The sequence below is a fragment of the Semicossyphus pulcher genome, unplaced genomic scaffold (genome assembly GCF_022749685.1).
Source record: "Semicossyphus pulcher isolate SPU_LCO1_2020_fin unplaced genomic scaffold, fSemPul1.0.p SCAF_24, whole genome shotgun sequence".
Classification (NCBI taxonomy): Eukaryota; Metazoa; Chordata; class Actinopteri; order Labriformes; family Labridae; genus Semicossyphus; species Semicossyphus pulcher.
This window is the reverse complement of record NW_027211698.1, coordinates 2,430,131-2,443,150: the sequence shown is the minus strand read 5'-3', so window position 1 is coordinate 2,443,150 and position 13,020 is coordinate 2,430,131. Positions and strand designations below refer to the sequence as shown.

Genomic DNA, 13,020 nt, shown 5'->3' with positions numbered 1-13,020 from the left:
AGGCAGGTGAACAGCGAGGTTATAAAAACACAGTTTCTGTTTACTGGGCTTTGACAGTTTATATTTAGCTTAAGTGAAGGGACTCCTTGTAAGGGGACTGGCTCTGAGAAGCAGCCACTCTGCTGCACTAAGCACAGCATATTTGGCAGAAAGAGAGAAGGATCTTTAGTGAAGGGAGCACAGTTGCAGAGATGAGCAGGAGATAAAAAGAGCTTTTCTTGTCAAATTTGTGAGAGTTTTGGTGCTGACTCCACATCCCGATTCCAACAAATACACATGGAAATGTCAAAAATACACGCACCAGTGCAGATTCTGCTGAAGCAGCAATGTTCTCAAGTTGATGACTAATATGGTACAAAGGAGGAAGTAATGGTAACTGACAGTAATGTTATAGTGTGGGTTTTAGGGGGAGGGATTAGAGGGATTTAGCTGTTTTTCATACAAACATTAGATGAGCAAAATGGCCGAACTTTCAAAGTCTAACCAGGGTGTAGTGGTAGGAAGTATTTGCATTGCAAGTGTTAGCCTACAGTGTATATATATATTTGGATATAGCTGCTTAATCTTTTCACTTTAAAGCATAACAAAGTAATTGTTAGGGGACGGAAAGCTCACATAGTTTAATGCTAAACCAATTCTGTCACTGCAGCATTACTTGATCTGGTCTGACCCATAGTTTTTGGAGGCTAATGTTAGCTAACTGCGGGTCAACATATAGACATCCCTCTGTTACCAACAGAGTCAGTTGGGTGATTTTATGGCACAACTATTACACTACATTTCAGGATGTGACTTTATTTTGCAATTGCCACTGGTTGCCACATTTGCTGTATTGCAAAAGTTACATAACATTGCTACATTGAGCTAAGCTAGGAAATGTAGACTCACCATATCAATTGAGCTAAGCAAAGTTATATAGAATCACTTTCGCAATCATGCTATGCTACATAACATTGACTCACTTCAGCAATCATGCTAAGCTAAGTACGTAGAATTACTTTAGCAATTGAGCTAAGCTTTGTAATGTAGACTCACCATAGCATTTAAGCTAAGCTTAATAATGTAGACTCAATTTAGCAATTGAGCTAAGCTTTGTAATGTAGACTCACTATAGCGATTAAGCTTAACTAAGTAATGTAGGCTCACTATTGCAATTGAGCTAAGCTAAGTATTGAGAATCACTTACGCAACTGTGCTAAGCTAAGTTACATAGAATTACTTAAGCAATTGCACTAAGCTTAGTAATGTAAACTCACTCTAGCAACTGAGCTAAATTTAGTTGCATACAATCACGTCAGCAATTCTGTTAAGTTAGGTTCCAATCACTATCAATTGTGCTAAGTTTAATTACATACTATCATGTTAGCAATTAAGCTAGGCTGAGTCCCATAGAATCACTATAGCAATTGTGCTAAACTTAGTTACATAGATTCACTTTAGCAACTGAGCTAAGCTTATTTACATAGAATTACTTAAGCAATTGTGCTAAGCTAAGTTACATAGACTTACTTTTGTAATTGAGCCAATTTTTGTTACAATTATTTTAGCAGTTGAGCAAGGTGTTCAGAAACAATCAAAAAAAGCTGTCCTCTCAGTACGCGTAACAGCTGACAAGTGTTATATTTAAAAGATGATGAGGCCACTACAGTATGTCACAGCTGCGTTGTCTGAAAATAATGCACATGCTTTGGCCAATCAGAAGTGGATATTGTCAAAGACAACTGTGGCAACTGTGAGTATATTGGCAAGCTGCCACAGACCTACAGGTGATAAATATCATAAATCACTGTAAGAACAAACTATAATTTTAGAACAAATACTTACAGTTCTTTATGTTATGTAACATAAATGCTGAGGTAGAGCTCTGAGTTTTCCTTCCACATCAGTACATGTCTGGCTCTACCTCTCCTGAGCAGATGGAACTGTGGTGTATCCTGCCAAATGGAAGTTTAATTTTCTCCCATGGTCCCTGAATAAAAGCTTTGTGTTTCACTTTGAAGCATCTTTTTGCTTTCCTATGTATTGTTCTGTGTGGTAAGCTCCACCCAACTGTACCCAACAAAAGTTTTAAGTTATTTATAACTTTCCTGAGTCTGTGAGAGACTTTCAAGGACTTAGAACACATCCACCTAATATAAACACACATGAATAACAAATGGCACCAAAAAGTGGAGCTGAAAATTCTAGTTCCTTAGACGCTGCAGGCCTGCAAAACTTAGATTTATGAAAATCTGACATGTCTTGATGAATGTGGTGTGACCATGCACGCTCTTTTGAAGTGTTGTGCATTACGTCGGTAAAGCAGTGGACATTATGCGATCCAGATTGTGCGTGTATGTGCAGGTTACATAAGCCTCTTTGACGATGCTCGGCTGCAGAGCAAATTCGTTGTGTCACAGTGTTAGTGGTCATGTTGTTCGTGAACCGCAGCGCTCCACTTGTGGTTGTGGAATGCGTTTTGCTTTCTCTCTCTGTTTTCCTACGCCTCCTTTGCCACACACACACACACACACATCTACAGAACAGCTGGACTGTTTTTTCTCAGCTGTTGGCCCCAGCTTTGGGATCGTAACGGAATATATAGTCTATGAAGTCCCAGTATGACATCATTTCTCTCTGAAGTGGGTCCTATTCATATCTCAAACAAGCCTCGAGTTAATTGCAATTCTTTTTGTTGAAACTTTTGCTTAACCATGTCGCTGACAACGTCTTGCCAAAATAAACTACAATCTGCCTTTCGTCATACTTCAAAATGAGTGCGAATGGAACAAAGGAGCTAGATAACATGCTAGCTGTTCTGTTTGAGTGCTGAGAAGCTTCGAAAGACGGCCTGCAAGGAGAACATGACATCGCTTGCGGTTGGGACTCATCAGAGTCGTGTTATTATGGTAGAAGGCTCTAGAATTAGTGGTCTGTCAAAGCTTAAACTTTCTTTCTGTGATGTCTTATTTTGGAAAACAGATGTAGTGCTGTTGTACGGGTTTTTAACTGACATAATAAACGCGTTGGGGGATTTTATCACGTGTAATAAAGAGTTTAATAGATGTGTTTGATGTTCTTACTGAAGGTTCATAGAGGTGAAGAAATTTCGAAGTTGCTAATAGAGAGTACTTTTCGTACTTCTGATTGCAGCTGACTTTGTGCTTCCTTCTCTCTTCCCCCTGCCTTTTTTTCCCCCAGAATGCATACCCCAGGCCTTCAGTATACCGCTCTCCCAAGTCATCGCTAACGACAGAACGCACAGGCAGCGTCAGGACGGCTATCGACATGACCCTCCACAGCGCGAGGAGCACAAGGACTCCTCCGACCTCGTCTCGTCCATCATACAGGTCTATCATTTGCTGTCAATTCAAATACCTTTACTAGGATTGAGATAATTCCTTAAAGTCAAGACAAACTGTTTCATTGTTACTGTATGGAGGACAAGCCAAATCTAACTCTTGGATTATCTGTCCTGCAGTTCGCCACCAAGCGGCCGTCCAATAAGGAGCTATCCAGCAGCAACTCCTCTTTGAGTTCCACATCGGAGACAGCCAATGAGTCAACATCACCAAACACGCCTGAGGCTGCACCGCGAGCACGCAGGAGGGTGAGACAACTCAATATACTTTATCCCAGTCTGAGCTAGAGACAAGGAATTAGTTGTTTTCTCCAGCTGAAACCGTTAGCGTGACATGTGTTATAAACCTGCAGGGGGGCATGTCAGTGGACTCCATCACAGACCTGGACGACAACCAGTCCCGCCTGCTCGAGGCCCTGCAGCTCTCCCTGCCGGCCGAGACGCCGAGTAAGAAGGAGAAGCACCGGGACAAAAGGCTGAGCCTCAATCCCATTTATCGCCAGGTGCCGCGGGTGGTCGACAGCTGCTGTCAGCACATCGAGAAATACGGTAAGCAACTCCCACAGTAGCCAACACACACTGTATGTTCATCCAGTCTTTCATTTAGCCTCTGTTACAACTAAAGCAGCTGCCAAAGAGCACTACTGCTCTTGTTATACCTCAGTTATTGAATCTATTTCTGTCTAAACTCAGGTTTGCAAACGGTGGGCATCTTTAGAGTGGGAAGCTCCAAGAAGAGAGTCCGACAGGTGAGTGTTTTTGAGTATTCATTGGAAATGGGCTAAGATGGGGCTTTACATGGGTTGGCTTTGTAGCACACATGAGCAACTCAAACATTGGCTAGAAATGGGCATACCATTTAGACTGTATAAATGGATACTTGACGGACCCCAATGGGCTACATTCATAGATTGAATTGAGTCCTTCACAGGCCCTCCATCTACCCTTCTGGGCTAACCCATGTGGGGCCTCCATTGGCCTTATTGGGTATCCCTGATCAGCCCATGTGTAACCTATTTAACCTGGGTGTCTTGGCTGGATTCATTTGTTGGTTAAGTTCTGCACATGCAATCATAGCATACTGTATGATTCACATCATTTTCAAACTCATAAAACTCATACGCTGGTTGGCAAGTATAATGCCATGTTTTCTAATCAAAGGCGACTTTAGCAGAAAGTGAAAGGACTTCAGTGTGAAATGCTTTTCACACCTTCCTCCACATCTACGAAGTCAACAGCAACAAACAAAACCTCTATTTCAAGAATAGATTGTGTGATAACCAACACAGTGTTGTTGTCTTGTCGTAGTTGCTAAGTCAGTCTACTTACTCCTACACCTTTATCATCTATTACCTCTGATTCCAGTGAATACAAAGGAATATGTACATCAGGGTTAACCTGCATGGGCTGCATCGTGATTACATAATGTCTTCTGATGATTGTTTCCATAACATTGGCATCCACCTGTGCCAGGGGAACGAGATACACTTGTTTGGCATAGAGGGAGGGAAGTTATTCATTTATGAATAGTCACAACCAAACTTGCATTATAGTCGAGGTATCTGCTGTAGTAGCTCAAATGAGTAAGAGATGAGATGCACCAGGACTGTTTTAGCTCCTCAGGTGACAGTGATGACATCACACATTCACTTTGAAGGCATTAGCCAAAGCTGCTTTATGCAATGTTAGGAAAAAAATACTTTGGCAAGCAGATCTTGGCCGATCCAGCCAGAAGGATTTCTTTTTCCAAATTAAGTCCTGCATGTAGCAAATATTTTGAAATGTGTCGAGATTGAGTGATTATTCAACCCCAGTGTTCTGTTTTTGGTCATGGACTCCCTGGGCTGTGTTTAAAAGCTCAAAGAAACCTTTCTGCACATTGTTTTACCACCTTGATACATGACTTTTCATGATTATTCCGAAATCACTTGTGAACATGATTTTGAACAGATGACATTGTTAAAAAACCTTTGGGTTTTCAGACTAGCTAGCCGGTGTTCTGGTTAAAAGATAATTTCATTTATTTAGATATTCTCTTTATCTTCTTAAGGACGCAAACACTTATATCATACAGCCTGCTTCAGAAGCTCTTGCTGCAGGAACACTTGTTCCCTGTTTTACGTCCTATTTTTGCTTGAAAAGTGTCTTTATATATTTTTATACTGGTGCACCAGCTTTGGTTCGTCCATTAGCCCTGCCTTGTAAGACAAGTCAGTCATGAATTAAATTGTAACTATAGCCCCTTTCCCACTGGTAAAAAAAACCACCCTCCTCTTTGGGTGTTAGCGGATTGCCCCTTGGAATGTTGGATGGGAACACAAAACCCTTGTCGCGACTCCGCCCCCTTTCCGGCGCCATGCTATGCTCCGTCTGTATCTTCTGGGTCTCCTTGTCGTCTCAGCTATAAATTCCACCCGTCTCCATTCAAGCATCATTCCAAATTTGTCGGCGGCGACTTTGATAAACAGAGTAATAGATACAATAAAGACCTAACCACCGTAACATCTTCACTATTTACTAAACATGTTTTGGTGGGTTAGGTGTCGCAGCAGAAAAGAGACCGAAAGGAGTGTACTTCACTGGCAATGGGGAAAGAGACAATCAGCATTCATTAGGGGATCTCCCTGCATCTGAAAAACGCATCAATGTGCTAATTTCGGTGGGTACAAGACGTCAATTTAGCTCACTTGCCACATAATTAATCACAACACTTTTTTGTTAAATACTGAATTCTTATTGGTCGATTACAGCATTCTCTTACTGTAGTGGTGTAATAAGCGTGATAATGTACAGTGAGCAGGTTATTATACAGAAATAAAGCCTGACATAACTTGAAACTGTCCAGTCATGATTAAAATAGTTAAAAATAATCACATAATAATAAGTACTTAAATTTAATCACCTAGTTCCTAAAAGATGGATCTGTTGTATTCTGCCTTTAATATACAGCATTGTTTCCTGTCTGTCTCTGTGCAGGGATACATTTAAATAACTTAATAGACCAAATTACCTGTTAAAAATTAACGTCCAAGTCTAATGTTGTAGAATAATTAGAATATAAATGTGTGCAGTCTTGGCTTGATTGATCCCTCTGTCCCAGCGTGTGTTTATAACAACCCCTCTCCAGTATAAACTCACTGAATCAAATAGTTTGTCTTCACACTTCTGTATATGATGTGCGACAAGTTTAAATATCTATTTCCATTCTCTGCTGCTCTGTGTTTATACTGTATAATCCACTGTTAACATTCATGCATTTGCCAACATTGTCACCTGACTGTGAAATGAGGATTTATTAGCTTAATTTACTGTGATAGTAAAGTGATATGCTGTGCAGATTGAGATTGAGATGCATGCTGGTAAAGCTAGTTGGAACTCTACCAGGTCACTTTAAGGGGCCAACAGGAAGTGAGTGTGAGAGGGTGTGTGTGCGTCTTAGAATATATTTTCCATTGTTCTGTGTGGGATGTTTCCAAATCTTCTTCCTCTCTCTTAGTCGCCCTCTTCTTTCTTTTTGTCGCTCCTTCAGCTACGAGAGGAGTTCGACCGCGGCGTTGACGTCCAGCTGGATGAGGAGCACAGCATTCACGATGTGGCAGCTCTGCTGAAGGAGTTCCTCAGGGACATGCCCGACCCTCTTCTCACCAAGGAGCTCTACACGGCCTTCATCAACACCACACGTAAGCTGAATCTCTATCCTCCTTTCTGCTTTTGTGTCTTCCTCGTGTCTCCAGTCTTTCTTCTTCAACCGATCCATCTGAAACTGTGTTGCAGTGCTGGATCACGATGAGCAGCAGATTGTCTCTCAGCTACTGGTCTACCTGCTCCCGGCATGCAACAGCGACACTCTCCATCGCCTCCTGGAGTTTCTGTCCACCGTGACCGACCACGCTCAAGACCGGCAGGACAAAGATGGACAGGAGGTGAGGAATAATGGCTCGACAAATGATTTGAAAAATTCATAAATTAGACGCAAAGATGAAATCATACATGAGTTTGCTGTGACTCATGTGCAAACAAGTGCAAGCAGCCTAGAGGCAACTTATTATTATTCTGTTTGCCTTGTGTTTCCACCTCATTGGGAGGAAATTACCAAAGAAGTGATAAGAATCAGTTTGTGTGTGTGTTTTTTTCTCTCTCGAGGCCTGAAACAGCACAAGTTGTTTGCTTGTTTGAGGGGGATACTGCTGCATAAGTCATACAAATGTGTATAAAGCCTTTTGCTGCTCCAGAGGGAGCTGCTTGAAATCCTCTGTAGCTAGCTTCTTATCTGTGCTTGAGGCCAGAAGCTTGAGGCTACATTAGCCGCAGCTAGCATATCGCAGCCAAATCTCTGATAAAACTATCTCTGGTGGAGTTGTATTGTTGATTATCAATGTGTGGAAGAAACAACAGATAACATTGATTATATTACTTTTTTCAACTCATTGTGAGTGTCACTATATTCTAGAAGTGCTTTGCTGAATCAGTACAGAGCCTGAAACATTGCAGCGCAATGGATATGAGCCTATTTATGCAATGCTACAAACCCCTGCAGTTGCTAAGAATCCATTTGGGACGTTAGTGTTTTCTTCTGGTTGTCCTATGTGATTATTCCTTCTAAAAAACACACAGGTTCGAACTATTCAAATATCTGTCTTTGCGCACTAAGTCCACAAGAAGGCATCCCAATACAATGCGAGGCAAACTTACTTGCAAAGATGTATTTATTAAAACATAAACATGCCTATTAAAAGAGCAACATATCCTTCCTACACCTTCCAAAATGAACAAATACAATGATTAGGTTACGCTAGAACGGACATGCAGCGCTCAGAGCGAGCTGTGCTGCGACAGGTTACTTAAACATAATCCTGTCGGCCGGGCTGGGATTGAATTCTCCGCCATCACTACCACGCGCCACACGGTTGTTGTCGTAGCTTGTTTCAGCTACACTAAAGTTAATTAATAACTTATAAAGTGATGTGTCCATTCAAAGATGCTCTGCAACCAAGAGCGTGCGCACAAGGACATACGCGAACACAAGAGGCCTCGACCTAACGCTTAATTTTAAAAATCCGTTTTTTATTGCAATTCGGTTTTATATTCAAATTTAGAATATTTGTTGACAGCCCTTTACTACATGTAACCTACAACTGCCGAGCGCCTCCCTTACATAGTTCACAAACCCACCTACACCAACACGTCCATTCTGTCTCCTTCTTGCAAGAACATGCAAGAACCTCGTGCCGACCCTTTAATATCCGCAGATATTCTGTATTGTAGCAACCAGACACAACCAAAGCTGAAATGAAAAACACCTTGCCTCAAAAGTGCTTGCAAGCACTCCAAGCTGGGCATTTTTAGAGGACATAACCTGCCAAAAATCCTATTTCTGTCCTTATTATACTTATTCTTTAATTATGTTACAAACGTAAATGTATCTTCCGACATTTGGGTGTCAGGTGCTCCTTTTTGGCTACAGAGGAAACCAGACTTAACAGGAAACTGTTAGGATTCTGCGATAGCATGCAGGGTGGGGAAAAAGGTCAGGAAGTGACATCATGCTTTGTGATAAAAACATTGCATGATTTAAATGATATTTAATGTGCTGTTCTCTCCCAGTCACACACCCAATTTAGCCTTGCATTCCCAATCCACGGACTGTACGTGCGAGAGAGAAGCAGAGGATGTTTTGGCATGTTTGTGCGCAGATGGAAGTGTGTTTTGTTCTGCCTGTGTCCCTTCACGACTCGATGGCTCCAGAGCCTGTATCTGAGATCGTGACAGGAAGTCAGAGAGTTTCACACTGAGGCTGAGAGCAACACATCGATATTTTTGGCCGCTAGTGGCTCCCGTGTCTCCTTTGGGACTGGGAGTGGGACGGGAGGAAGCTGGGAAATGAATCACTAAATAAAGTTGGGAGCTTTAGATGCTAATTGTGTGACAGGATGTGCACCATCAACTAACTCTAGTCGGAACAGATTCAGCTGTCATACACTCCAACGCCTTTAATGTGCCACAGTGTCAAACCAGAGAATATCAGCCACGTTGTTTCGAGCATGCTAGCTCATTAGCGTTCACTGAGATACAGAGAAAGTATGTTATGAACTCTTTCTCCAATTACAGATCACAGGGAACAAGATGACGTCTTTGAACTTGGCCACCATCTTCGGCCCCAATTTGCTCCACAAGCAGAAGAGCTCCGACAAAGAGTTCAGCGTCCAGAGCTCGGCCCGGGCGGAGGAGAGCACGGCCGTCATCGCCGTGCTGCAGAGGATGATCGCCAGCTACCAAACCCTTTTCATGGTCAGTCATTTAGCATGTGTGTTTTTAAACTCCATCCCTACTTCCTCCTTTCATTCTTCCACTCCTCCGCTAAACACACACTTTTCCTTCTTACATTCTTGTGTAGGCTTAAAGTAAGACAATCCCTACTGGCTTGTGAGACAATGGTTGTCTAAGTCAATGGAAACAGCTCAGAAAAGAGACGAAGGAGGAAAAGTTACAAGAGAATTCATGTTGACGGATGGATGATGATGATTTTTGGTTAAATCCTGCTTGAATTATTGTGAATATATCAGGTAGAACCTTGCCAGAGCGCTGACAAAAACATTACGAACCTTTCACTGAGATACTTGAACTTTTTCTTTCCAAAATAAAAGCAGAAAATCCAAGCATGAAATCCTCCATGCGGTGTCAGAAGAGGGCACGATTTTGCACGGATTACCTCCTCATCAGTTGCTTTTGTTCCTTTCTGTTCTCAAACAGTGCAGACAGCAAGTTCAGGTCACTTCAGGTCCGAAACCTTAAACCGTGATGTTTTGTAATCTGCCACTGCCAGTCCCCCCGAGGCTTACATTCCTGCAGTAAGCCAATAAAGAACCATTAATCGCATATTGTGAATTGGGCCTGACTTGCTCAGTCTTTGTGAGTGCAAACAGATTCGTAGGCAGCTAAAGTTCTGTGAATGACATCTGAGAGTTGTTTCGTAACATGGTTATGTTTGAATCTGGCAACTTGTACTTTCAAAGCAGTGGAGGATTAGAATCATGTGTGGACAGAAGGTGTTTGGGCAGCGTTCTTCACTGTAATCCACATGCTTAATGAGTATAACATTTGGATAAATACACGAAAATCCGATTAAGTGAATCACCACAAGTTAAGATTACAAGATTCAACTGTCTCTTTTAGGTGCCTCCTGATCTGCAAAATGAGGTTTTGATGAGTCTGTTGGAGACAGATCCAGATGTCGTGGACTATCTCCTGAGGAGAAAAGCATCACAGTGAGTCCCACTTAACACACAAGGTGATCACATGCACGTGGTCTGCTGTTTCCTTCTCCGTCTGTCTTTGCTTGTTCCATCCTTAATTTTTCCTCTTATTAACCACAGGAGTCCCGACATGCTGCAAACAGAGGAGCCCTTCAACCTGAGCGAGCGCCGCTCCTCCAGCGACTCCAACAAGGTGTCCAGCGGCGAGGTGTCGCCTTATGACAACAACTCGCCGGTCCTGAGTGAGCGGAGAGAACCAGGAAGTCCGGGCAGCGAGCAGCTCTACCGTGTCCCGGAACACTTCACTCTTCCTGGGGCTGACACTTGGGGTACCAAAGGTGAACCAAGTCTTTTCTGACATAGGTCATTGAATTTCTGAACCATACAACCTTTAACTTCTCTCATTATTGGCTTTTGATTTTGAATGTTGTCGTTTTTTTTGACTTTCCTTTAGACTCTTTATCAGAGGAGCATGCTAATATTTGGGGGACTTGGCACACTACTCTGAAACCAGCACTTAAGGACCAACCATACGCAGGTAAATCATTTTCAATCAGTCCATCAGTTGACTAATGATCTTCTTTGTGGTTAATGAGCCCCAGCAGTAATTATTTAACACCTGGTGATGGTTCTTAGCCATGACGTGAGAACAAAAACCTTGACACATAAGGCTTAGAAAGAAAAATTCATCAAATTGTCATACTCCACTGATGTGGTTGTGGTTCCTAGGCTCCTATGGCAACATGTCCGAGGGAAGCTCCCGCAGCTCACAGGAAGGTCTCGACGGACTCCACGGCGATGGCAGGCAGCAGGCAACGCAACAACGGACTCAGACAGCACCTGGCGTCACCGAGATCAGACCCCACCCGCCGGTCACCAGGGTGTGCACCAGCCCTCATGTTGGGACGGGACGACCACGTCTGCAGCTTAGCATCAACCCCTCTGTGACGTCCCACCTCAACAGCACGCATCGAGCAGGTGGAAACGGACTCAACCTGAACTCCAGACCTCAAGGCGGGGCGAACACTGCTGATGGTGGCGCCAAAGACAGCCGCTGTCCTCCCCCTTATAACGCCCACCATAGACTGGCTAGTACGCAAAGTTCACCACAGCTAGCAACAGCTCAGCAGCCCCCCCTGCAGCACGGGAGGCTCAGTGCAGCGCAGAGTAACTCTGCCTCGACAACAGAGGCTCAAATCGTGCCGCATACGCCGGAGTGGCAGGACTGGCAGAGGGAACGGTGGCAGATCTGGCAGCTGCTCTCCTCGGACAATGCCGACGCACTGCCTGAAACGCTGGTGTGATGTCAGACCATGAACTCCAGCTGAATCTGTGTAGAGATTCAGCTCTGCTAGCCGTCCATTGATCATATTCGCACAGCCGCCATTTTCCTCTGTCCTCAAGCTAAGGGTGGGACGCTCAAAGGCTTTAAAATGTCTTACTGCTGTCAGTTTCAGGCTGAAAATCGTTCATTGAATTGTTATAATTTTATCGCTTTCCGATTGATTGAACTGGAAAGAGGCCATTTTTTCATATTCAAACAACGTGTTTAAGATCCAATTAGCTTCTGTAAGACAACAGCTAACATTAATGCTCAACCACTTCCTTGCTAACATCAACATTTGACAGTGTAAAACGATGCAATGGAAAGGAATACCTTCCTTGCTAACGCTGAAGTGGCTAATGGTACTGGCAAGCAAACTTGTTAGCATAACCTACCTAGTTAGCAGGCTGACTTGCTAAGGCTGAAGTAGCTAATGGTACTGATAAGCTTACTTGTTAGCATAACCTACCTACTTAGCAGGCTGACTTGCTAACCCTGAAGTAGCTAATGGTAATGTAAGCTAGGAATTGACGCCTTTCCTATCGAATCATGTCACACTGTTAATGTTAGGACGTTATTGAATGCTAATGTTAGCTGTAGTCCAACTGTAGCTAATGGCTTCTCAAATATGTTGTTAGAACTTGATTAATGGCCAGATTTCCCTCCAGATTTTCACTATCAATTGTCTTTTTTGTTGCTGATCAATTGCGAAGTGGTAAAATTATAATGATTCGTCAGATTCTTTGTGTTTATACAACTTGCAAATTGGAACAGAGCAGTGCGAGATTGTTGCACTAATTGAGCTTCCCACCCTGAGCATGACATCAGAGGAAAATGGCCACCTTGTAATGTGGTGAATTGGCATGATTAAAACCCTCCAAAGACAATCACTCCTTATCTGTACTTTTATTTTATTGGACATGTTTTCTCACTTCCTGCCTTTGAGCGATGAATTTTATCCCTTTCATAAACCTTCTGTGGTTTTCCCTTCATCTTAGCGCTATGGCGTTGTTGTTTACTTGCGCAGCTGCTGCCTTTTACAGACTTTTACATCCAGGAGCCACTAGTTTTTTGTGATTAGCATGGATGTTCAAAAGTTCCTT

At 42.9% G+C, this 13,020-nt stretch overlaps 1 protein-coding gene across 2 annotated transcripts in view; it reads left to right on the top strand.

Moving 5' to 3' along the window:
- The window catches only part of LOC138603560 (rho GTPase-activating protein 6-like), an 89,364-nt gene extending 77,183 nt beyond the window's left edge, over positions 1 to 12,181 (top strand). The window contains exons 4-15 of one of the 2 annotated variants that reach the window (XM_069675407.1): positions 3,181 to 3,329; positions 3,461 to 3,589; positions 3,694 to 3,889; positions 4,034 to 4,089; positions 6,870 to 7,020; positions 7,115 to 7,263; positions 9,449 to 9,628; positions 10,514 to 10,605; positions 10,714 to 10,940; positions 11,060 to 11,131; positions 11,323 to 11,560; positions 11,600 to 12,181. In XM_069675407.1, coding sequence (XP_069531508.1) covers positions 3,181 to 3,329; positions 3,461 to 3,589; positions 3,694 to 3,889; positions 4,034 to 4,089; positions 6,870 to 7,020; positions 7,115 to 7,263; positions 9,449 to 9,628; positions 10,514 to 10,605; positions 10,714 to 10,940; positions 11,060 to 11,131; positions 11,323 to 11,560; positions 11,600 to 11,897 — 1,937 coding nt within the window. In that variant the 3' untranslated portion in view covers positions 11,898 to 12,181. Of the gene's footprint in view, positions 1 to 3,180; positions 3,330 to 3,460; positions 3,590 to 3,693; positions 3,890 to 4,033; positions 4,090 to 6,869; positions 7,021 to 7,114; positions 7,264 to 9,448; positions 9,629 to 10,513; positions 10,606 to 10,713; positions 10,941 to 11,047; positions 11,132 to 11,322 lie in introns of both variants that reach the window. The other variant, XM_069675406.1, reaches the window with a different exon arrangement.
- The last annotated feature ends 839 nt before the right edge of the window (positions 12,182 to 13,020 follow it).